This window comes from Rattus norvegicus, chromosome 8 (genome assembly GCF_021556685.1).
Source record: "Rattus norvegicus strain SHRSP/BbbUtx chromosome 8, alternate assembly SHRSP_T2T, whole genome shotgun sequence".
Classification (NCBI taxonomy): domain Eukaryota; kingdom Metazoa; phylum Chordata; class Mammalia; order Rodentia; family Muridae; genus Rattus; species Rattus norvegicus.
This window is the reverse complement of record NC_141541.1, coordinates 113398620-113425384: the sequence shown is the minus strand read 5'-3', so window position 1 is coordinate 113425384 and position 26765 is coordinate 113398620. Positions and strand designations below refer to the sequence as shown.

Here is a 26765-nt window from a genome sequence, read left to right as displayed (position 1 = left end):
GGTGAGGCTCAACTTAGAGTAAAAGCTGTTTTAATTGATATCAGCTTGCTTAGCTGACAAGGGCAGAGACCTGGGGCTAGAGTCCCCTCTGCCAAATAAATTAATAAGGAATACTCGAATACTAAACGGGTGCCCTTTTTGTTCTGGCTGTATACACATTGTGGGTGCCATGTTTTTTGGGGGTCACATGATGACTCTTTAGCTTTGTATACCCTCTCCCTCCCCTCTCCCAGTCCCCAGGTATGTTTGTGTGTGTGTAAAATATGCTCATATGTTACTTATACAAACTACACAAATATGGGAACTTTTGATTCTTTTTGCTTGCTAAAACTGGTTATTTAAAAAAAAAAAGGAGACAGTCTTCAATATCTTTTTTTTTCCTTTTCTTTTTTTTGGAGCTGGGGACTGAACCAAGGCCTTGCGGTTGCTAGGCAAGCGCTCTACCACTGAGCTAAATCCCCAACCCAGTCTTCAATATCTAAGGTTTAAGAAGAGAACCAAAGACATCAATGGTGTCTGGGTTTTAAATCTGATTTTGGACAATTTTTATGGAATATGGAGGGCTTAGCTGCCCAGACTCATTTCAGAAGATGAGGTTTAGCCAAACTGCAGCCAGGGCCTGAGGAGCTGACTCCGTCCCACCCAGTTTCAGTAGAGGGTGTGACTGTGAGTTCTCTGTTTAGACGGTATGTACTGAGAAGCCTGTGGTGGGAGTGGGTAAAATCCAATTTCCACTCCTCAGAGAGAGCCGATACTAGGATCCCAAGGATGCCAGGGAGATTGAGCACATATACAATAAGAACTTAGAATGATGGGGCTGGGGATTTAGCTCAGTGGTAGAGCGCTTGCCTAGGAAGCGCAAGGCCCTGGGTTCGGTCCCCAGCTCCGAAAAAAAGAACCAAAAAAAAAAAAAAAAAAAAAAGAACTTAGAATGATGTCTATTTCACAGTTACCTCTTGTTACTGACCATGTTTGTGCCCTTCCACAGTTCACACCTGGAAGACCTGGTGCCCACTATGGTGCTATTAGCAGGTGGACACTCTGAGAGATGGCTGTGTAATGAGGAAGACATTCTTATGGGAGGATTAGTGTCCTTGTAAGAACAGAGACCCCCCTTTTTTCTGTATTATGGAAGCGAAAGCAAAGTTACATAAAGATGTCTGTGAGTTAGAAAGGTCCCATTAGGATCCAAATGGCTGGCACCATGACCTGGGTCTTCCCAGGCTCCTAAACCATGAAAAATAAATTCTGGTATTCAAGAATATGCATTACTTGTTATGGTATTTTTTTAAATAGAAGTCTGGGATAAGATATCCTTAAATGATCATTGGGTACTATTTTTACTAGTTGGAGGGGGTGGGGCTGAACTTGAGTCTTGCTATGGAAAGGGAAATACACTGCCTAAAAGTCTGCCAGGCAAATCGGACTCTGTCCTTACTAATTTGTCATCCCAGAGAGTCTACACCGAGTGAAGACACCCCACAGACATTAGAAGCTGGCACGGAATGGCACTTAAGGACAGTCACAAACACACAACCCACCTATTAAATCTATCGCTGGTCAGATATAGATCAGAGGCCACATTGACAAATCTAATTGTATTTTTGCTCATTTTATTGTTCACCTCTGCATTGGCTAAACATCTACTGTGGACTTCCTACATACCACATACATAGACACGGATGTTCATACACTGACTTGGGGTTAGAAACAGTCATCAGGTATTTCTGTAATATAGCGCTTAATTATTTCAAGTTAGACACAGTGATGAAAGCACCAGTGTCCCCTGACATCCCCTCAAGCATGTGACATACACACCTCACTGGCAGGGAATTGCTTCAAAATGAGGAACAAGACCACAACTCTTAGAAAAAAAAATTCTGTAAGTACCCAATTTATTCAGAAAACAATACAATTTAAACATTTGTGACTTTTTTTCTGTCGTACATTTGTTTTAAACCATCATTCCCAAAATGTTATGCATTTGGTTGACATGTATTTGCAAGATAATCTATAATTATAACTCTGGAAATTGTACAAGACATTTGATTTGCTTAATTAATTATTATTGTTTCCCCTTTAAAACAAACAAACAAACAAACAAAAAAAAAAAACAGAACCAAAAACTTCCCCAACAACAGATTTTTTTTTTTGCTTAGGATACACTTCACTATTTTTCTGACCAAAAATAAGTTTCATTTTGTGCCTTTTACAGCTTATAAAACATTCGTCCATTTCTCCGAGAGAAGATCATAAGAAAAGAAGTCGTTGTTTTGGTTTTAAGACTTCCTTAGATTCAGACAAAATGTCCCCATCCTACACAATTCCAGGGCACTTCTGCTTATGGAAATTGTACTCAGGAGTGATACAAAAGAGGCCAAAAGGTGCCCCCACAGTGAGCTCAAAGACCAAGTGATTAGAACAGAAAGTTGGGCAGCCATATTGCTATTTGGCATGATCAAGATTCCACTCAAAGTCCAAGGGAGGAATCCTGGGAGATAATTTCTAGGAACTGACATAAAATTGGACCCACCCATGCAGCAAGCTGTGGTGCCTCTTTTAGCCAATCGGGAGCAAGCTGGAAGGAGTGCTCCTCAGTCCGGATGAGGAAGAGGCGGGGCTATAAAGCCGGGAGGCTGATGTGTGGTGGACAGCTTCTGGAATCAGTCTCCTAACTTTCTAGTCTCATCCCAGAGACGGGCCAGGCTGGTCCTCTAAGCTATTGGGGGCGGAAGAGGTGCTGTGGGCAAGCAGGCTAGGAGCTGCTCTGTTTGGCGTGATCTCTGTGGCGAAAGCCTCAAGTTCAGAACCTCATTAGTCCTAGTGCAGTGCAAGAAATGGGTTAGCATCACTGAGGACCTTGGGAGACGTGCAGAACCTCAAGCCCGGCATTAGCAAACTCCATTAGAACAAGATTCTCGGGGAATTTGTGTCTATGGGAGTGTGTAAAGAAGGGGACTGGGACAAATGACCCAGGCCCACTTCAGAAAAGACTACCTCTAGGTACATAAATGTATTTAGTAGAGAGAGACCATTCTCAGCAGGGAGAGATTATAGATAACAACTGCAAAAACAGTGTAAGGTTATTTTTATTATAATTATTTTAAACATGCAAAATACAGTCCATGCATCTGCCATTTTGAAAAGTCTCTCATCCTATAGGAGAGTAAGCCAAATATACCCTTTGGCTATCAACATTCAGGAAATGTTTCAAAATGCTTTACAGTGTAAAGATAATAAGAAATTTAGCAAAATTTCAACAAACCGGTATAAAAATGGATACATATACCATTTTATTTCAAGGCGACATGCTGTAAAGAGTATGTTATGACTGTATTTCTTTGTAAAAAGTCTTTAACAATACAAGGGCTTAACAGATCCAGGGCTTGGGGCTTCACATGCAAAAAAAAAAAATAGTTAAAAATCACCAAAACGTGCTATCTTTAAATGTATATTGTTGTTTTTGTTTTTGTTTTTGTTATTTTAAAGTGCAGGAATAGAATGAACAGTGCTTCTGAACTCCGTAAAAGTGTGGAGTTCACGGTGCCAGCGTCCGGGACGATTCATACACTTCCGACGAGCACTTTGGTTTAATCCCTTTCCCATTGTAATAGTCCACGACTTGATTTGGGACTTCAGCCAACACGCTCTTTGCAAGGGCAGCTGGCGACGCCTGCAGGGAAGAAACAACCATCATTTGAAGGGGATGCAGACTCTAACGCCAAGATCTGAGCCCTGCCCTGAGAGGCCAGCTGCGTTCCCTCAGTCATCCAGCCATCACCCACTCAGCGTCCACGCTCTGTGTCTGCAAATGTAAACTCACAGCTGAAGATGAACTGTCCTGCAGGGTTTTGCTTTGTTTTAAATTTCACATTCGGTTTTTAGATACTGAGGTTCCAGGAGCAGTGGGACTCTGGAAGGAGTAGGAGTCACGTGAAGGTGACTCTGCAAGCCCAAGTTCAACCGGTCTCTGAGGTACCGGGCTGTAAGCACCACCCCTCAGCGATAGCACCTCAGACAGAATCTTCTAATAGTGCAGATGCCCCTGAATGGGGGAATCTGTATTTCTAACGCGACACTCTGGTGATTCCTATTGAAGTATGAGATGTGCTCTTATAGAAAGTTACAAACACTGTGAGACCAAGTCATCGCAGCATGCCTCCAATATTTAACTTGGGCACATATTTAAAATTTGGGGTGTGGGGGAGTGTGATTTGAGGATCTACGAAGAAATGCATCTGAAGACAGAGTTCATGGTTTTGTGTCAGGGGTGGGGGTGAGAGGTGGGGGTGGGTTGTGTTGTTGATGTTAGTGGTGGAGGTGGTGGAGGAGGAGGAGGTGGTGGTGGTGGTGGAGGTGGTGGTGGTGGTGGAGGTGGTGGTGGAGGTGGTGGTGGTGGAGGTGGTAGAGGTGGAGGAGGTAGAGGTGGTGGTGGTGGTGGTGGTGGTGGTGGTGGTGGTGGTGGCGGCAGGGATTTAGGTTTGGGCAGTCATTCAGATAGAAAACGAGATCGGGTCAGGATCTTGAATGCCCCTGTACTGATTCTGCAGCAGAGAATGGTTGAAGTCAAGAGCATAGTGAACACTGGGGTTATGGAGAGCTGGACCTGACTCTTGAGTAACCCTTAGTATTGACTTTGTAATCCCTGGACAATCTGCTTCAACCGTCTGAACCCCCATATTAGCTATTGAAGGAATTGCAAGGTTGGGCAGAGTGACCATTTAACAAATATTTGAGATTGCCAAGAAAGGAGAGCTGGCCTCAGGGCCAGGGTACTGTGCTGCTAATCATCTCTTCCTTAAACCATTCAACAGTAAGCCCAGATCCTAGAAGCAAAAGAAGAAGGAAACAGAAGCCACACAGTCTCACGGAGTATGGAAACAACAACAACAACAACAACAACACTCGATAGCTGAGAAATCCCAAAAAAGAGTTTTGGTTTCTAATGGTCGTGTATGCATGGAAGCAGGGACAGAATTCCAGCCTCACCCTGGTTAGAGAGTTAGAAGGCCAAAACCCAACTTGGTTCCCTAGCTTTTTCTACATCTAGGGATCGCCACATGACCCAATTTGCCCTATGAGATGTAAGTGGAAATTTCCTAGATGAATTTTAGAACTCCTTACTTCCTACTTAAAGGGAATAGACCTAGTTGTCTCTGTTTTCCTCTTCCTTTTCTTTTTTCCCTTCTATGAGAATGATAATTCCTGGTACCAGGCAGCCCTTTTATCATCATGTAGACTCATCACAAAAGACCATAAAGTGCTGATTTCCACACTCTGGAATCAACCTAGAAAGGAGTGGTCTGAGCCACCACCACTAACATTTAGTTACATAAGAATAAATTTGCTCACTCCTCCTCACAGACATTTCTTCCTTCAGTTACAGTTGCTTTCCAGTCATAACCACTCAGCAAAGAACAGTCAGCGGTCAGCCCCAGTTGATGTAATCACAACACAATCTCTGTATCCAGTTCTCAGGGGATGGATGTCTCAGAAGAGGAGTTGGGTAGATTATAAGAGCCAGAGAACCAGGGGCGTCTGCTGACATAGTGTCCTTCATATATGAGAGGGGAGCTGTACTCCTTAAATCTCAACAATATGGTGGCCTAAATAAGAGCTGATGAACACCAGTTGACATGCCACTGTGGATAGGTGGACTCTCAGAAGGCCCTGTCCCTAGATGAAGAACTGCAGGACATTAATGGCTGTTGAAAGGGACAGTTTTTTTTAGAGATAAGCGCCCCAGTCCTGTGTGTTCTGCCCTAAATACATGTATGTGAGTGCTAGACATTGAACTCGGGTCCTAATGTTCACACGGCAAGCACTTTATAAACTGTCATTTCTCCAGCTCCAATTTTAATGAATCTGAATGCAAATATCCACTTGTGGTTAGTGGCTAGCTCATTGGCAAGCTCCGGTCCTAAGGGAGCCCCTGGCATATCTGTGCTGGTGCAGGCGCATAGTTGTGGGAACAGGAATTGGATGGAAAAAAGCCAAAACCACAAAATCAGTTGGGAGTAGCAGTAATATGGGTACTATACACTAACCACTTCCACGGACCCAACATTGTATAGAAATTCCACCTTCTACCATCCAGTGCATCTGTGGCATTTGTCTCACCTTACTAAAAGTCTGTGTCCAGGAGAGGTTAAGCAGTTTGCCCAGAGCCACGTAGTTCAGAGGCTGTCCCCGTGCATTTTTATGCGTCATGTTACCACACAGAGCAACAAAAGAAAGGCCACTCAGGGGTTACTGGTGTGTATGAAATATCATCCCCTCACCTCCCTTTTATTTATGGCTTATTGAATTCTGAGTAGATTAGTTTGGATAATGAAATGTTTTTCAAAATCTAATTTGAAACCCATGAAGATAAGGTGGATGAGAATCCTCCTGTCACTCTGCCTGTGTCACCTCAGGGAGAATGCAAATGAACAACAGCACAGAGTACGAGATGGGTACCACGTCCTTGTCCTGCTTGGAGCAGTTCTCCCATGGGACAGATCTTTTGTTTCCAGTCCTCCTTCAGTTCCTCTCAACAATCCTTTTTTGTCCATGCCTAGCTTTAACTAGGTGTTGGCGGGGGCAGGAGGAGAGGAGGTCTGTCTCTGCTCTGAAGTCATTTCAGGAGTATAGGATCCGTGAGCAGCGGCAGGGTCACAGCAGCTACATGTAGCTGCACATCGCTGAGGACAGGGATGAGGGCAATCTCGCTTATGTAATAAACTTCAGATTATGAGGGGTTTCCTTTGCAGCTGTTTTTGGAATTCAATAGTGTGGTTCTCAAACGTAAACTCTGTAGATCACCCTATCATGCTGCAATGACAGAACGTTGGACGCAGAGCTAGAGAGATGGCTCAGACAACAGCGTGCCTGCCAGGCAGGCATGGGGACCTGAATTTAGATGCCCAGCACTCAAGTAAACAGTGGTGTATGTTTTCCTGTGCACTTGTAATTGCAATGCTGGGGCTGCGGTGTGGTGCATAGGGAGGGACACATGCAGATCCTTGGGGCTCATTGGCCAGCTTTGTGAGTGAGCCTGGGTTCAGAGACTCTGTCTCAAAAATTTAGGTGGAAAGTGACAGAGGAAGACTCCTAATGTTAATGCTTGGACTTCATAGGCACATGCATACGTATCTACACACACATGCACATATGCACACATACATACATATACCACATACTACACACACACACACACACACACACACACACACACACTCACTCACACTGAGAATAACTATAGGTTATTATCCACCCATGGGCTGCTTAGTATATGAATTTTTGTTTTTGCAAGACTCTAGAAAATTCTCCAAAGCCTGGACTCATGCTTTCTTAGCTCACTGAGGTCCCAGTGGGTTCAGAGCAGAAGGACCTGAGTGTGTGAAGTCCTGAGTCAACGGCCATACTTCTGACGTGGGTATGGCCATGTAAAGAACCCCAATGCTCGGCCCCATGGGAATGGCACAGCCTTCCCCAAGTGAGGCTCAGAAGGATGGCAAAGCCTTCCTCGGGTGTGAATGAAGATGTTGATAGTGTGTACAGAAACTGCCCACCATAGCTCCCCACACGGTGTTTACAGCCTAAAGTCTGCCCCCTGCAGAGGCTGTTACTACCTGGATTAGCTAAACCTGTCCCCTTAGTTCAGATGTTTCCAGATGCTGTAGCTTCCACCAGAGAGCCAAGTCCAATCCTCCACAACTTCTCTGTGTGTCTGTGTGTCTGTCGTCTCCCTCGCCGTCCCAGTCAGGTCTGTCTTTGGAAGTCATGCTAGATGAGGAACCAGTGTGTGCCTTGTTCAGTAAATACTCCATGAAGGTAAGGCTTAGAAGGTGTTTTAGCAGAGGTCAGCACCTTTCGTGGCTCGATGGTTTTGCTCGTGTGTGTGGATTTGGCAGGGAGTGTGTTAGCTAGTTTTAATTGTCAACTTGGTGGGAAATGCATCTATTTTCATTTGGCCTGGATGATGGGAGACCAGTAAACTCTGTGAGAACAGCCTTCCCTCTCCCCTCAGTGTGTTAGGAAACAGAATGTCATGTGACACAGCTGCAGCAGTTTGGTCGAGCCCCGGCGCTCCCCTCCATGTGGAGCATGCTAGGCCTTTCTGAGGTCACATTTAGCTGTCCAGTACAGACAACTTGAAACCTTGGACAAACCTCTGGCACTTTTCTGTAAAACCCCTCTCCATGGGAAAGTGGAAGATGGGATGCTGGGTAGTTGTGTTTTCCTACAGCACTGACCTTAGATCTCCTGGTGACATCAGCTTCCCCTACCACTTGAAAATGCCCTCTACACTCAGCTCTGCAGCAGGGCATTGATTTCCCGCTTGCTTAATGATTTTAATTACACCTAAGCCCTCCTTCAAAAGAGAATAGTGACCATGTGGCAGTACGGCGAGGAAGAGATTTGGGGAGCCCTGTACAGTCCCTTCCCTTAGAGGATGGGCAGGTCATAGAATCTAGGGTTCAGCTGAGGCTGTTTGGCTGATGCTAGATCTGACTGACACTGCAAAGCCTGTCACAGAAAGATAGCGGTGCAGGCAGCCATGCCTGGAGAGCACATACAGAAAATAGGACAATTGGGAATAGTTCTGTCGTTGAGATTGGAACTACTAGTGTGGTTGGGGTCCCAGGGTGAACCAAAATTGCATTTGACATGCTTGGACACAGCTGAGAAGTTGGCTGTGAAGAATGTTGGAAATTCATTTGAGTGAGAGTCTTTGGAGCAGGATGGCATTCCCAACTAAGCATCTAGTGGAGAGAGCCCGCACTGGATTGCATGGAACTGTGGGAAAGCCCGCACTGGATTGCATGGCACCATGCCTCCCTCTCTTGTATCTCAAGAGCAATGGAGCCCCACACAGGGAGGGGCTGCTGTAAAAGCTAACAGGGCTGTTTCCAGAAGGGACACATGCATTTGTACATTCATGGTAACCTGTACCAAGGAGAAACAGCAAAGACCACTGAAGACTTGCGTATTTCCTTCTGCTTGGAGAGCATGTTTAGACACCCATCCCCACCTTCCATGGTGGCAACAGCAGCAGAAGAGAATCCAGGGCTTTAGCAGAGAACAGGTGCTGGGGATGTGGTCTGTTGTTGGATGATGCTTAGAAGAGCCTATGAACTGAAGGATACAGGAACCTCTATGTGCCTACCTACTGCACTTCAGTGGTCTCCCACACACCCTGGGCATCTCTGAAAGGGCCTTGTATGAACCCAGGAAAGTCTTAATGTTGGCTATCACAACTTATTTTGGGGTGGGGCTCGTGGAAATTTCAATCTACTTTTGACTCTACGGACTTAGTCATTATCCCCAAATTGGAAGTGCAGGTAGAGTGTTACGGGAATCTTCTCAACATCATACTAGGGACTTATCTAGGGTGTTTGCTCCAGCCAGCCGGGAACCACAACTCTGCTTCGCTGTTTACTATGGAGAATGGCTCACTACTGTACAAACCAATAGAACACAGGGGATTTTTATCCAGCAGGAAGTGGTTTAAAGATTATGGGTTTGTATGTTCTTGGTCATGCTTTGATGAGCTTATTCCAGCATTTTCTCCCATCACTGACCATACTAAACTATTTTAATATTCATTTGTACTAGCTCAATCATCTTGCTCCTGAGTGAGCAGACTAAATTGTCAATGCTGTTCACTATACTGAGAAGGCGTTAGTGTCTATTATTTCGCTCACAGCTTTTGCCAAGCAGAGATAATCTTTGGCTGGCAGGGCCAGGCTGAATTTCAACTCATCCTTGCTCCTTTCCAGGTATCCTTGAGTAATCAATAAGCTGCCCAACTGTTTATGACACCCATGAAGGAACAAAAACCCTAAACTCCATGAGCAAAGGGAAGCGTTTTCAAAAATTCGTCAACTATATTTACCATGACTATATTTGTAACTCAATACATGCTTTCTTCCCCAAAGAGTTACTATCTGTATATCCTTGCTATAGGATTTGTTCAGCCTAGACAGGTTCTGCTGATGCTGTTTTAAGAATAACAGGCCACTACGAACATTGATGGGCATGTGGGAGATGTAAGGACGCCCCCATGATGTCTATGCATACATGTTTGAAGTTCCGGAAGGGCACAAACTGGACGATGTCTCGAAGGACAGGCTCTCCCTTGGGTGACCTTAGAATTCCGTCGTCACCGTCCAGCATCTGCATGTCACTGAAGTCGGCGTTCCCCACTCCCACGATGATGACGGACATGGGAAGGTGGGAGGCATGGACGATGGCCTCCCGGGTGTCAGCCATGTCTGTGATGACACCGTCTGTCAGGATCAGCAGGATGAAATATTGCTGGAGTCAGGAGTCAGATGACAGGTGGGGAGAGAAAAGGACAACACAGTATCAGTTAGATACCTAGGTGGCCTCCTTGCAGAGTGATCATAGCAGCAGGGTTGATGGACATTTTTGTTTATTTATACTTTTTATTAAGAAAATTCCAGTGCAAAACCAAAATAGACAGGGCACCTCTGTGGGGACTTTACAGTCTATCAGCAATTATCAACATATGGCCAACCTTGCATTATTTATTGGCCTCACCTACCTACTTTGTATTATTTTTGAAGCATATTCCATATATCACAGCATTTCCACAGGTAATATGCACAAAGATAAAATTTTGCTAATAAACAGTATCCTATATGTGAAACTAACATTTCTAACCCAATGAACAAAGTCACAGGGTATTTGTACTTTGATTTATACAAAGCTTCTCCATATGACTTCGATTTCTACCTTAAACTGAAACTTAATGGTCTCAAGAAACATTCTCTGGTCACTCACATTCCACAATACAGGATGTTTTCCATAAAAGATCTCAAACGTAGATTCTAGGTAGATACCCTCTACAAGTCCCAAAAGTTCTGGCTGCTTTAATGCTTCCTGTTTACTCTTAGCTACTGATTTGGTTACTATCGCAAATGGGCTGTTGGCCTTGGCTCTGGATGACGGTTATATCTCTACTCCTAGACCGTCAATGTCCGTCCTTCTCCAGTTCTGCTAACCCTCACTTCAACCTCATGTTAGCTTACTCTGCTCATAGCCTCGCCAAAGCTGGTCATCGCTCATCACTAGTACACTTAGGACATTGTGTCTTCCAGTGTCTACCTTCCAGACAATCCTCTATCCTTCCAGCTTACCTGCTTGCCCTATGTCTTCCCATTGACTTTAAAGAGACCTCAAGACCCTGCTGCCTCTGTATCTTTTCAGGTTCTCAGCTCTGACCTATCTGATCTGGGCTTCAGGTCAATAACAGACACATGTTAAGCCTATGTAGGGTAGCTTAAGGTCATGATGAATGGAGCCACAACAATTGTAGCTTAATTATAATAATAATCTTACTGGCTATTACAAAGCTCAAGATAGCTTTCCTTTCTGCTGGGTGCTGGCTGCTTGCTGTTGGAATGGGCAAGTTCATGAAACCTTGGAAAGTGGTGCTGCTCCTGACTGGATGCTACTCCAGACACAAAGCTGTCACCATGAAGATCATTGGTGATGACACCTCAGACCGCCCTTACAGCCATGCCCTGGTGACTGGAACTGACCACTGTCCCCGAAAAGTGACAGCTGCCACGGGCAAGAAGAAAATGGTCAAGAGAGCCAAGATCAAGTCCTTTGTGAAAGTTTTTAACTACAACCACCTCATGCCCACAAGGTGTGAACATCCCCTTGGACAAAACTGTTGTCAACAAGGATGTGTTCAGAGACCCAGAGTTGAAATGCAAGGCCAGGTGGGAGGCCAAGGTCAAGTTTGAGGGGCGATACAAGGAAAAACAAGCAAATGGTTTTTCCAGAAGTTTCAGTTTTAGGTATATATTTGTTTTCACCATTAAAAATGAAAAACAAGACAAACAAAAAACCCCAAACAAACAAAAAACAAATCAAAGCTCAAGATAGGTAGAAAGCAGGAGACTGGGAGTTAGGAGAACTAGATTCCAAGCTTCATTCTGTGAAGCCTGAAATATCCTTTTATGCCTTGGTCTTAGATACTTTATTTCTCAAAAGCTGAGAGGGACAAGATCATTATATGCTGTCCTGCAGCTGGAAGACCTTTGAAAATCTAGGGCTGTGCTGTCCTGTGTAATAGTAACCTCAGGAAAATATTGAGCATTTTAAATGTGGCCAGAGTAAAAGAGAAGCTGAATTTTAAATAAAAAAAATAGACCCAATTCAGTTATTGAACATTTTAAAAGTAAATTTAGAACAAACCAAATCATTGTACAGTATTTTTCATCTATCAACTTTTAATATCTAAGTAAAGATCAAGTGTTTGTCATAACTCAGCACCCAAACTTAGATGCTATTAAAGGTAAAATACACAAATATTTTAAAGTCTTAGTACAAAAATTCCCAAGATATCTCATTCATAATTTTTACATGTATCAGATGCTAATGTGCCAATATGTTGGCTAGTTGGGATTTTATTATTTGTAAAGGGTATTAAAATGGGTCTCCTTGTTTCTTTTTACTTTGTAAATCTGGTTACCTCAGAATTTAAAATTGTAATAGGATTTGTACTGTATGCCTTTTGGATTATGATGGCGGAAATCCCTGCTAGGAGATGAATGGTTAAGGGTCAATATTATGATTCTTCTGGTATGCATGTGAAAGGTGTCCTGCCTCTTGCCTCCCTCTTCCTCTCCATGTGGAGAGGCTGCCACAGGCCTGAGATGAGGATCAGAGTAAAGATTCTCACACCTGTCAGTGCAGGCAGAGCCACTGGAACTGAGAGCAGATGTCGTCTATCATGGGCACACTATGCTAGCTCCACTGTGAGATGGGACGGAAGAGCTTTAGGGAGACTAAACAGGCCAAGCCCAAGAGGACTTTCCACACAGTCCCAGAAATATGCTAGGAAGTAAGAGTGGCTGGCTGCCATCTTGAAATCCTGCTAACACCCCCTTCCCATCCAATTGATCAGCAAGTTATGATGCTAGTCTATCTTCAAACTATACCCTACATGTTACTACCTCCTGATACCTCCATGGCCACTGTTTGTTTGGGGTCACCACATGTTTTCACTCACACCAAAGCAAGTCTTAACTAGACTGTACTTCATCTTTCCCCATGACGTGTACGAGTGTGGAGACTGAGACACTCTAGGAAAAGGTGCTCTGGTGGAGCACATACTTGTCAGGCACGGGAAGTCCTGGGTTTGGTCCTCGGCATTACAAAGACGAGATCATGAGTAAGAATGATCATAAACATGCTAACTCACAACATGTTAAGAACTCTTTTGGGGTCAAGAAAGTGTGAATATTCTAGAATCGGATTCTTCCAGGTTTAGTGTACTGACTTTCATAAGCTACAGAACACTATATTGAACCAGATGGAAATTTCCAAATAAAGCAGCAATAATAGCTCATTCTGAAGTCAGCTCAGGAAAGTGCTGGTGTATGATCAGGTCTCCAGGGGGCATTTATACCCGTGGAAGAATTCTATAATATCAAAAAGCAAGATCATCTGACATAGCTTGTCTAAGGAGCTTAAGCTCATGCCCCTTACTAGTGAGAACAAGGGACCCTGGATCACAGTGTCCAACCATTGCAGAAACGGCTAGAGAAAAAGTAAGTTCCCCATGTTGCCAGGAGGTCTTATTTATCTGGTGCTTTATTCCATGTGGTTCTGCCCTTTGACTATTGCAGTCTCTTCAAGAGCAGACTCATCTGATCCTGGAGTTGTTAGTGATGGCCATTGCCTCGAGTTGGCTTAAACTAGCACAAAAGCCACACCTGTGTCTTTGCTATTGTCCCTTGACTTGTGTAGCCCTGGTATCCTAGGAGGATGGAAAGCATCTACTCTTAAAACTAAGCTGCAGGAAATTCCAGAGATAGCGCAGACACTCTTGTGAACACAGGAAAAGGGACGGGCTTTCTTAGTTTCCCCTTGCCTGATTTTGAAAAGAACATGGTTTTAGTTTTGTTTAAAAATTCTATCTTATCTATTCCATGATGGCCTTGAGTAGACGATATAGCTGAGGATGAGCACACATTTCTAATTCTCCTGTCTTCTTCACTTCCTGATGCTGATATTAGCATGCATGTCCACCACCATACTTACATTTTGTGGTACTAGGGATTGAGTCTGGGGCTTTGTGTATGCTAGGCAAGCACTCTGCCCACTGAGTTACATGGCCAACCCTTAGATATGCTTTCAAAAGATGAGTCCAGCTTCTGCATGAAGCACGATACACATCATGGGGAAAGATGAAGTAGAGAGTCTACTTAGGACTTGCTTTGGTGTGAGTGAAAACATGTGGTGGCCCCAACAGACAGTGGCCATGAAGGTATTAGGAGGTAGTAACACGTGGGGTATAGTTTGAAGATAGACTAGCATCATAACTTGCTGATCAATTGAATGGGAATGGGGTGTTAGCAGGATTTCAAGATGGCAGCCAGCCACTCTTACTTCCTAGTTAACGTCCTTGGGTTGTCTTTTCTCACACTGAACTGGACTAGTCCGTGCGATCGGCAGGGTATCCTGAGATGATGGAATGAGTCTTCTGGGCTAAGTTATGAGACAAAGTTATTCCTCCTTTGTCTTCTCTTGGATCGCCTGGGTGGGGCCAGCTGCCATGCCTTGGGAAGCTTTAGTAGTTCTCCTGAGCGATGAGGAAATGAGGCCTCGGACCAGAAACCAGCAACCACGTGGCAGGCATAGGACTAAGTCATCAATTAGCAGATCTCTCAGCTTCAGGCCACTCTTCAAAGGACCTTATCCCCGGCCAGCATCTTGACTGAAACCTTGGGAGACCTAAGCCTAGGCCACACAGGCCAGCTGTGTTTTAGTCTCTGGTCCACAGAAAATGTGGAGATAATGAGTGTTTATTGGGGTTTTAAATTGGTTAAGGCTGTATGTCATTCAGCAAGAAGAAATGAAGAGAAAAAACATAATGTAAGTCTAGGAACTCAGATTACTTCAGGGTTATAGTCTAAGCAGCTAGCTGTATGAGGGTAGTATAGAGACTGGGAAAGCCAGCAGTTGAGCACGACCCAGTGAACGTAGTAGCTTCTACTATTGAGTGTCTGCGTTCAGGCCAAGAGGCAGACCTTTGTGTCCACCCTAAGCTTCACATCCCAGCAGGTGCGGGGTTAATTAGGTTCACCTTTCCTCAGGTGAAGAGACTGAAAATAGAGAAGTTTAGCCATAACATTGATTGCTGGGCTAGAAACGGGCGTTATAACCAATAGTCAAGAGAGGCAGGGTGAACCCCTGTCCCTCTCCTTACCGAAGCCTCCTTGGTGTTTGTCTCCTCTGAGGCTGACTTGGCAACCTTCTGAATGATGGGAGCGATGTTCGTGGGACCATAAAGCTGGAGCTTGGGAAGGCAGCTCTGATAAGCTTCCACAACTCCTTGAATTCCTAAGGTGAGATTTGAAAGATTGACAGTTTCATGGTCCCTTCAAATATATTTGCATATAGACAAAAGCAGCACTAACTTTCTCCTGGTAGCCTTTCTTCTCGACACGCTTAGGAGCTTAAGACAAAGGGAAACACTAGGTCAGTATATTGCTGCCTCCCCTCCCCCACTGAAATCGGATCACAACGGGATCGTCCAAAGCAACTGTTTCCACAAACTTCACCCTACGTAAGCTTTTATTAGCTCACTATGGTTTAAGGGCGCAGAGGCTGCTCCCATTTTATGGGTGAAGAAGCAGAGGTTAAGAGAAAGTGCCCCAGGTCCCAGAGAAAGTGAGTTGCAGACTCCGCATATAAATCCAGGAATTTGGACTGAAAGCAAGTTGTCTTCAGTGGTCTGTTTGTTTGTTTGTTTGCTTGTTTATCTTGGTGTTGATTTTAGAGTAAACACTGTCTGTAACTGACGGGCACCTGCGACCCTCTCTCCCTATATCACTCCTAGTAAGGGCAAGGATCATGACTACTTTCATTTCTGTATTCCCCAAAAGAGCTTGCAGCAGTGCCGAGAACACATCCAGTGTGCCGTGAACGGGCTCACAGGCTGGGTGTTATGAGATGACCGTTGTCAATAACTCATTTAAGGAAGGGTGTTCACCGTGAGGGCGCATGAGCTCAGGAAATGGAAGAGCTAGGGATTCTGCCTGAAAGAAGTAATTCTTCCTGTGCTGTTACAGGTCTGCTCCACGGAAAACCATCAAAAATAAATTGCCATTATGAATGCATTTTATTCATATGGATGCTGCTGTTGCCCATGCAACTTTTGCTTTCCCCTACTTTAGCTCCTCCTTCTGTCCTTCCTGGTAGCAAGGCAGCACACTGCTCTTGATTTTGACCATAGGGAGTCGCAGGACTCACTGCTGAAACTGTTCTCCATAGCTATCACATACTGCAAATCAGCCTGGGAACGGTTCAGATGAACAAGTTTTGTTCTGTTCTGCCTTATACAGGTTTCTAACACCCCACCCACCCAGGCCAGCCTGAAACAGAGATACCTGGCATTCCAAATTACTTTATGATGTGGAAGAGAAGTGAAGTGAACCTTGGGATTTTTTTTTGGGGGGGGTGCAGGGGGCACACAAACTTTTGCCTAAGAGAAGGAAGCTTGATGTCCTTTTCAAAACTATTGGGTCGTTGAACTCTGAGAGCGTGAGATGGTAAACACTAGGCTATGTACCTCAGTCTCCTTCGGTGGGAAACCACCTTACTGGCTTTGGCAGAGTCTTTCCCTGACCTGGAAGCTCAGTGTTTCCGCTAGGCTGGTGCTGTCTGGAGAATAGAGGATCCTAAACCAGAATAAACTGGACTTGAGTGATGGGTGACAGAATACTAGGATGCTGTAGATCCTGACTTTGAGGGTGCTGTGTTCAGAGCCAATGATACTGATGTCATAGTCTTGGATACTATACGCCAAGTTCTTGAAAGAAACTAGAATGTTCTGCACACTTCACTACATCTCAACTAACTGTGGTGTAGCTCACTTCTCCCCTCAGTAAGAAGGAGGAGGGTGTGGACATTTACACCCGATAACTGTCAACTTCACAGCCGCAAAGGCTCTCAGCTCAGGCTGATTTTGTTACTTCTTCAAAGCAGACATTATCCTTGTTCTACCAGCACCATCATCTCCTGAGATCATGGTCAGGAATTTCTAGCCAGGAGAAAGCAAAGTAAAATGGTCTAGACAGAGATGTTAAGGCTTTGAGTTCTTTCTTGCACAAAACTGCGAAGGAATTTTGTTCAAAGTCAGCATTGTTAATGTGCTGGATGTGTCAAGTGATTTCCATGTTTCACCCCTCTCCTTAAACCTGCCCAGAGAGGAAACTGGAAAATCCAGATAAAAACCAGAGAAGCAGAAAGAGGAATGTCTCATCTTGGTCAATCATGGGCCATTCTCCCATTCAAAAACAAACAGAAAAACAAAACAAAGTCCTAAAGCTAAAATGGAATCTTAATCAATGGGTTAATTAATTTTAGTCAATTAAAAGATTTGCTTTGTTTTAGCCAGAGGAATCCAGGATCTTGCTGGAAGCTCTGTTTCTTCCAGCCCTGTCTCTTCCAGGGTGTTTGGGCTACTCTACAAGGTGCTTCTCAGTTCCCTGTGGAGCAGGGTGGTGCATTCGGGTGTTCAGAGCCCATGTCTGTGCTTTGACCCTAACGGCTCATCTGCTGCACTAGCAGAGAGAAACTGGAATGGTGTATAGGGTCAGCCCAGACACTGGCTTTCCTTCGAGTTCCCACTTACCTGCGCACTCCGGGTCAGGCTCCCAGACACTGGCTTTCTTTCTAGTTCCGACTTACCTGCGCACTCCGGGTTGTCTTCATTAAAGTTGATTGCGAAGTCATGAGAGACCTAGACACCGGATGAAAAATTTAAAAGAGGAGGAAAGGAGAATTACAACTCGAATCCATTAAGGAGGCACTGGGGGTTTATGGTTTGCAAACAAATAGCATTACATTCATTATGAGTTAAGCAGCGGGTACCATTTTAAGCCATTATACAATCAATCTGGGATGGAGGGTGAATTCTCAGCTCCCCATGGAGCTGAGGTGACAGGAAGATTTTCTAGGATCAGATAAATGCTCACAGGAGGAGGAAAGTGAAACACCAAAAAAGAAAGGGAAAATAAAGGAAAGACAAAAAAGAAAAGGCTTCACAAAAGATAACCTTACATAGTTGCTAGATTCAACTGGATACAGACTGGAGGGTTAAAGTTGAATGGGCGATTACTTGCACCTCCAATTTAAAAAAATAAAATAAAAAGAACTCAAGTCAAGCTGTCTGACAGCCATGGTGCTGCTTATAGAGTCGCTCGCTAGCTAAGCTGTTGACATTTAAGAATCGTTCTGATATACAGAATTATAGTGCATGGGGATCTTCATGTACACACAGGTGAAATAGAGTGCCTTCTACTTCTGAAAAAAAGAAGTGATAAAGTCATATACCCTGTAATCATCCACCACACACTTCCCTGCCTGGCCGTGCCTAAGTGTAAGGTTAGATGACACGCACACGGCTTGCTATTTTCTTCCCCCCTAAAATCTGATAAAAGAAATGGGATATTCTGGCATCTGGACGGTTTTATTAAATCACTTGGAATTTCATGGAAAATTCCATTTCAAAGGCTATTTCTGACCGTTGGGTCTCTTGAATGCTAAAAAAAAAAAAAAAAAAAAAAAATAGGTCACCTCATTAAAAGACAGGCACCTCCTTTCTTAGCTGGAGGTCATAGGTGAAGCAGCTGGTGTGTGCCCACTGTCCCTTTATCCTCCGCAGATCCCAGACAAGTGAACTGACTTCCAGCTGCCCTACTTGGTTTATTTACCTCATGTTTTTTCTTTAGCTTGTAAGATCTTCCTTTGGCTACCCAAGCTAAACACACTGGCACTGACAATCTCCAGGGAGATCTGAATAGATATTTTTTGACTTCCCGGAGTTAAATGTTTTGGGGGTTGTTTTCTCAGTCTCTTAACATATTGATTGTGAGTTAAACCAAGGGAACCTGTAACTGGGCCCTTGAACAACATCCCCAGAACACACTCTGGGCTGGACATCCATAGTTCCATAGAGAGCAAGGATGTGCAGTTACAAGATCCTACGTTCACTCACTCACCGTGTACTCCGGGGGTATTCTGGCACCAAACCCAAAAGCCGGGAACATTTTGTCACTGGAATTAAATAAAAAAAAAAAGAAGAAGCTGCTTCATTTATTTATCTAAGAAGGATGAGAATCAGGAGCCTGCATAACCTCACCAGGGCATGTCACCAAGCCAAATGCTGACTCATGCAATAGAGTGGATAATCAAAATTAAACAATATTTAATGTTCATTACTGATTAGTATACAGCCTCTTCCCATAAGGTTTTTATTAAGTTTGATGACCAAGAGTAAATGAACCCTGGATTTGCACAGATCCCACCCACTAATTCTGATTTTCTGTTTTCCCCGAAGTAGTGATGAGGAATTTGGTAACTCTCATAATTGGCTGAATCAGGATATTCCATCCATATAATTTTTTAAAAAACTAAAGGAAGAGCTCTTTCCTCTCTCTCTCTCTCTCTCTCTCTCTCTCTCTCTCTCTTCTTTCCTTCTTTCTTTTTGAGGGGAGGGTAGATCTAATGGTGTTTCCACTTCCAATCACCAACCCAGTGCTTTAATGGTGCTCTCTTTAAACCTGCTAAACCACCCTTGGGGGTTTGAAGTTTGCTGAGCTTCATGAACTGTTATGTAATTGAGTTTCCAGAGTGAGGAAGGGAAAATGCCTCACCTACAAGGAGAATAATTAATGCGCCAGAAGGCCGAATTCTCTGAAGTCAGCCACTAGAAAGCCTCTACCTAATAAATATACTGGAGAAAAAAAATTTCCAAGCCTAGCACAATAGATTTAAAGTCCACTCCTCCTGTTTAAAAATAAAATGAGCCAGAAAGGAGTCTTATGCAAGGACTAAGGGAAGAAAGTTGAACAAACAAAAACTTTAATATGAGAACACGTCAAGGAAGTCAGAACTGGATCCATCGGCCACCGAGCAAACTGGCCATTAGCAGCGGTTGTGAGAAAAAGACAAGCAAACACTGTCCACCGGGAAATTTCAGAAGCATAGTTCCATACTGGGAAAGGCCACCTTTCTTATTGTCAGAATAAAACAATGGTAAACACAACAAAGGGGCTCATGTCCTTCCAGCTGCCCTTAGCCTCACAGGAAATGGCTATGTCTAAAACCTCCAGGTGTGAAATTGATTTTAAACACATTTTCCCCCACTCATTACATTAAGGAAAAAACACTGAGCTAAAGCAAGGGGTTAATATGCATCAAGGGAAATTACCCAATCTACATGCCAATGGATGTCAGCTCAAACAAGATGGCCTCTCAGAGCACGTGGGTGTTGGATGAAAACAATTTTCCAAACAGTCATCTTAAAACAAGCCCATGGATAGAAATGCAACACTCTTTTGGGGATATGCGAGAGTGGCTTTCTTTTGGAAAAGGGAAATCAGTATTTAATTCTTCTACTTTTACACCCTATGCTGAACTCATCCCGGATCTTCTGGGAGCATCTATGTTGGCAGTGCCTGATCTCATTCACGAATTTCCCTTCACTCTTTCTTTACCTCCTCTGAATCTCATCCACTGTGCTGCCATACTGGATTGCTTCAGAGACTAAAACCTGAATATCAAGTAAAGGAATTCTTCTACAGGATTCAAGTACCAATGTCCAAGGACCGAGATTCAACTCTCAAGCACAAGATTCAAACATTGGGTAAAGGAAAAATTCTGCAATAGTTAGTTGCAACCAAATCTTCTGCATCCCACCATGTAGGAGACTTCGGGTTAGATCTTTAGCATTGTGTAAGAGAAAGGGCGTAGAACTTAATACTGTCAGTTGTTAAATTATTAAAAATATGTTTTGGGGGGCTAGCAAGCTAGATCGGTGGGTAAATGTGCTTTAGACTGAGTCTGACAACTTGAACTTGATCTTCTTAAGACACACGTGGTAGAAGCAGATAAGTAACTCCTGATTGCTGTCCTCCAACCTCCACAAGGCACAAATATCTGTAATAAAAAATTTAAAAGATTTTTCTTCCCTTTTAAATAATCTATGTGTGTGTTTGTCCATCTGTTGGCATGTGCATGTGAGTACAGGTTCCGGTGGAGAGTACAGGTTCCGGTGGAGGTCAGAGGAAGGCCCTCTCCTGGAGCTAGAGTTACAGGCGCTGTGCTGGGAACCTCCTGCTGTGGGTTTTGGGAACTGAACTTAGGTCCTCTGCAAACGCAGCATGTGCTCTTACCTGCTGAGGTATCTGTTTCTTAACTGCTGAGCTATCCAGACTCCATATCCTAAGCAGTTTTTGATTTTGACTGTTACTTTGGAGGGTGGTGGATGGGTTATATTATTGAAAGAATTGAGAAATGCTGTAGGCTAAAAAGTCTACATTCACATATTTGTTTATAAGCACGCACACACACACACACACACACACACACACAGTATTTATATTGATGGTCAGAATTGATGCTAGATCCTTCATTGTGAGCAGTGGGCAGCCCTCATCCATAGATACATATACAAACCAGACCCTCTCCCCTACCTCCACACACAGTTTCATTGGGAGCTGATTTCCAAAATCTTTATACTTCGTAATACAGTAATTAAGCACTGAAATTCTTAACATACGAATGCTTCTTAGATCAATAATATTTAGATGACGACCATAATAAAAATTCAATCCAGAAATATTTTTAGAATAGTTTGAATCTCTTCATAATGAATCATTTTAGAGATTAAAAATTACATACATGGAGTATCCTTGTTTTCCTTCTAGACATGTATGACACAGTAACCAGAAAAATGGCTCGACATTAATTTATAAAGATACATTGAAGGCTAGAGAAGGAACTTAGAGGGTAGAGTGCCTGGCATGCATACGTCTCTGGGTTTGATTCTTTCTGATACTATATCAAAAATATGTCCAGTGGTTTTAAAAATGATACGGTGGGACCAAATTCTATGAAGAAGGGAAAGAGAAACTGAGTTGGGGAAGAAACAAAATTCCCATTTGAAACTAAAGAGCTGGTTCAGGTATTTTTGGAAGAAGAAGAAGAAGAGGAGGAAGAGTAGGAGGAGGAGGGAGTGGAGGAAGAGGAGGAAGAAGAGGAAGAAGAGGAGGAGGGGGAAGAGGAAGAAGAAGAAGAAGAAGAAGAAGAAGAAGAAGAAGAAGAAGAAGGAGAAGGAGAAGGAGAAGGAGAAGGAGAAGGAGAAGGAGAAGGAGAAGGAGAAGGAGAAGGAGAAGGAGAAGGAGAAGGAGAAGAAGAAGGAGGAGGAGGAGGAGGAGGAGGAGGAGGAGGAGGAGGAGGAGGAGGAGGAGGAGGACAATGACAACGACAAAACCAGGATGACGGTCAGTAGCTAGTCTGCATGGCATAACACTGAGATTCTAATGGGCAGCTACAAGAGTTACATTAGAGTTTATCTTTAAATGTATTTAAGTATTTATAACACCCCAGAGTTTTCAATTCTTATCACTATTTAAACTCACGATGAGGAAAGTTAGATGTTATCAATGAAAGGATGTGTGAGGGTTGTGCATTTTTACCGAATCCTTTTAAAGGCAAATTACAAAAACAGACAAAGGAACAAGACCCCCAGATGTCATTTGTCCAACATGACCTTTAGATCTGACACTCTATTCCTTTTTCTTTTTGTGTTCAATTTATTTTTAAAGATCGGATTTTGAGTCTTAAAGATAACGCCTTCCACCACTGATTATTTACCACAGGCAGAACTGCCTGGGCTCTGCAAAGGAAATTAGATGTGCCTCTGATTTGCAATCAAAGAAATAAATCTCATGAGAATAGCGGTACAGAGCTGGTGTGTGAACCCAGATCTACCAGTCATTGGGACTTCATACTCTTTCAATCACCCTTGTAGACTCCATTATCCACAGGAAGCTTCTCTGTTCTAATGATCCAGAAGAGTGAGCATATCTATATATCTATGTTGTAATAACATGTGTAGGCCTATCTGTATGTGTGTGAGAGGGTGAGGAAGAATGAGAGAGAGAGAGCCCAAGAGAGAGAATTCTGATTGATCCAGTAACCACTGTCAAGATTCTCTTCTTTTCCACCCTTCCTTCAGCAGGGAGGAGGTGGGGGCCCTCCCTCCCTTCCCTTACACACTTTCCAACCCCCCAACCTGCCCCGGAGCTGAGGACCGAACCCAGGGCCTTACGCTTGCTAGGCAAGCGTTCTACCACTGAGCTAAATCCCCAACACCCAAACTTTCCATTCTTATCCTTACACAGGAAGGGTTTCTGGGCCATGCTGAGCTGGGGCCATGCTTTGTGGTTCTGAGATACGGCCTCTCTATGTATCCTAGACTGGCCTGGGGTCATCCGGCATCAGGCTTGCTATACTTCCAGGAATGAGCCACGGCACCCATATCACCATGACTTGCTGACATGTTCTAGCAGACTAGGAATGTCATGGGGAAATTCTGCCATGTTAAATCTTTGCTGTCCCACCCAGAGGAGTGGTATCTAGGCTGCAGGACCTAAGCATTTTAACTGGCCCAGCACCCCTGAGCTAATGGTGGATTTCAACTCTGGATGCCTATCACAACAACACCAATGATAACAATGACAATAGCAACAGCAACCGCAACAACAAGAACCATAACAACACAACAACAGATTTCTAGGTGCACAGCAGACAATGAGATCAGCCTATGGGAATGAGGCCCAAAGTATCAATACTTTTGAAACTTCCTAAGTGGTTTTGGCATGCAGACAAGATAAAGTCCTAGTGAGACAAGGTGGGGTGTGGCAGAGTCTGTATTGAGAAATCCCACATCGGCTGCTGACCAACCCAGTGCCCTACACATCTAAACACATGTCAGCTTGAGTTTCAGCTCTAAGTTGACCCCCAATACAGGACCTAGCCCATACCTGCCTTGTTTTCTGATGTCTCAAATTCATTCTGAGGTAGCCACTTTTTTAAACCATCATTTTGTATTTTCAGAGCAATGCTTTTGGTCTCCGTTAGATCACAGACAGGCTGACCTCTCCTCTTCCTTCCCCTTTTCCTTCATGATATTAGGGACTGAACTCAGGGTCTCCTGCATGCAAAGCAAGTGCTCTACCGCCAAACTAACTAGCGGTTTTTATTTTTAGAGAATTTGAGACAGAGTAGCACTAAGTCACCTGGACTGGCCTTGAACTTGTAGTCTTCCTGTCTCACATTCCAAAGGCACAGAGATTGTAGGCCTAAGCCAACGGGAAGGACCAGACCAGACTTCTCATTGAGGACAGGTAAGGTTGTCTGAGACCCATGACCACACTGACTCCAAGAAAAGCGTGCCACTTTGACATTGAGGTGTACAAGGATTGTGGAAGCTGTGAATGAAAACTCTTGAAAAGAAGCTGACTCTATAGATACTTACTGGCCAGAATTTCAATACTGTGGAAAGATTAGAAAGTTCAGAACCGGAAGTGAATTGTCATATCTCAGACCTTTTGCTTCCAGGATGGCCATTCCTTACCTACCTCTAAGCTGAAACATTCTGTGGCTAATAGAGAAAAACACTTGCAGTCTATTGGTGTAGCAGACCTGCAGGCTTCTATCAACCCCAAGCTAAGACTGTTATCAGATAGCACCTTGGGCCTATAGAAAACTTTGTCATCTTACTATCACCGTCTTAATGAGGTACCTACCAGTGTATTTTAAGCTTGCCTTGATTTATGACTTTCTTTGTTCTGTAAAACCATAAAACTTCAGGAAACTGCCTTCACATCGGAACCAGTCATTTGGGATAACCAAAATCTCTGGTCCCAGGCCATAGTCCTTCAAAATGGCCTCAGAATAAACTTTCATTCCCTTTAAGATGGGAGCTGTGATTTTTACCTTGACAGAACTTACTGGAACCCCTGCTGCAACAGGCAAGTGTAAGTTAAGTGTGTATGCCCAGGGGTATGTGGGATCATGTGCATGCCTGCATGTATGTCTTTGCTCATGTTTGTTTGCATGGGAGGCAGATAGCCTATAATGTCTTTGCAGAGGGTGAAGGATAATGTGTAGCAACAACACTGGATTTGAAAACTGGTATCTTGTGGTTGGGGGAGCCTCCCTTCAAGGCCATCTGGAGAAGAGCTTTATGTACCCCTCAAGCTATTCTACTCAATGGGTCACCTGCCAATTACCCAGTAGCCGTGACTGAACAAGGCCGAGAGAAAACCCTTGGCTGTGAGAGGCAGAGAGGAACTGCTAAGGCTCATGGGAACTGCAAACCTCTGTGTGGTTGCTGGAGGGGGATGGTGGCTTCTGTCAGCTTTTATGCAAGTGTTTCTTTTTAAGCACCAACCTCCCTGACTTTGATGCAAGAATAAATTAATTCCAGAACCTTGACTTGAAATTTCCTGACTCTGCCTGTCTCCTGTCTGTCCACCCACACAAAACAGAAACTGCTGAACCTTGTCAGCTTTCATGGGAGCAGCTTGCATTCCAAGCTCTCCTAGGGAGTCTCTTAAAAGAGCAAAGAGGTTTTTTTTTCTCAAACCTCCCTTTCTTCTTTAGAATTTGCCCATTTTAATGTTGAGCTGCTGTTTAGAACACAAATCAAATGTTCTGTTGGGCTGCCCAAAGTTAATTTTCTTGTTCATCTGGGAACGACGACTTCAGAATTACACTATTAAAATTTTAAAAGGAATAATTTCTGATGACCTCATAGAACTCCCAAGGTGACATATCTTATATTTACATTGAATCTGTGTTTTCGAAAGAATACAACATACCTGTCAACTTTTGTCTGGTTTGCATTCAAAAGGGATGAAAGCTTTAAGAGATATCCAAGGGACACTAGGGATGTCTAGGGAAGGGACACTCTCTTCAGGGATTAGCCAATAAATACTTATTAATAATGGATCCTTGCCCAGATTAGCAAATGAAGATGATGCCTCATCTCAGTTTCTAGAAAACTGGCCTCCTGCTCTATGGAATTCAATATTGGATACCTTCTTCTCTGCAGGTTCACGGCTCTTATATTCCATGTGCTTTCAATTCTCTTATCTACTTATTTAACTTTGATTTTACATGGGAGCCTTACTATGTTGCTTAAGTTGGGCTTGAGCACAGAACATAGCACTGCACTGGGCAAGGTAACTTCTATTATATTCATCTCAAGGTCCAAGCCATAGAGATGCAGATGGTGCAAACATTACTCCAAACATTCCTTCTGATTTCCAAACATGTACATACAAGATTACACCAGATCATTAACATGCTCCTGCACGAGTGCAGGAAGAGAGAGGATTCCCACTCCTGGGTCTTGAAGTCTCATCTCCCGTGTAGATGTAGCATAGCAAACTCTTTCCTCCCTAGTAGAAGCCCCATCTGCTTCAAACCTTTCTAGAAATTGTCTCTGAATTAGAGCCTGAAGATGTCAGAGCCGAAACTCATTATCGTCACAGTCAATACCTCAAGGTCAAATATCCTAGGTGTCACTTTGTATTAGTCAGGGTTCTCGAGAGGAACAGAACTTATAGAAAGAATATCTATCTATCTACCATCTATCTATCTCTCTATCTATCATTTATCTATCATCTCTATCTTTATCTATTTATTTCTGTCTACGTCTATATCTATTTCTCTCTATATAGGGGTTTGTTAGGGTAACTTAAAGGCTGTGTCCAGCTAGTCCAACAATCACTGTCTACCAGCACAAGGTCCAAGAATCCACTGGTTTTCAGTTCTTGAGGCTGAATGACTCAGCTAGTTGTCAGTATTCACTGGAATTATGAAGAAGTGGGCTCTAATGCTAGTGAAGGAATGGAATTGCTAGTGAGAGCAAGCAG

At 43.6% G+C, this 26765-nt stretch overlaps 1 protein-coding gene and 1 pseudogene across 2 annotated transcripts in view; one reads left to right on the top strand and one right to left on the bottom strand.

The window, feature by feature from the left end:
• Positions 1-1872: 1872 nt before the first annotated feature.
• Cpne4 (copine 4) overlaps positions 1873-26765 on the bottom strand; it is a 454614-nt gene continuing 429721 nt past the window's right edge. Inside the window, exons 12-16 of one of the 2 annotated variants that reach the window (XM_087563156.1) lie at positions 19035-19089; positions 17722-17773; positions 15236-15369; positions 10066-10302; positions 1873-3673 (exon numbers count right to left, since the gene is read on the bottom strand). In XM_087563156.1, the coding sequence (XP_087419282.1) occupies positions 3539-3673; positions 10066-10302; positions 15236-15369; positions 17722-17773; positions 19035-19089 (613 nt within the window). In that variant the 3' untranslated portion in view covers positions 1873-3538. 2 annotated transcript variants of the gene reach the window in all.
• LOC148004334 (large ribosomal subunit protein eL27 pseudogene) lies at positions 11412-11816 on the top strand (annotated as a pseudogene).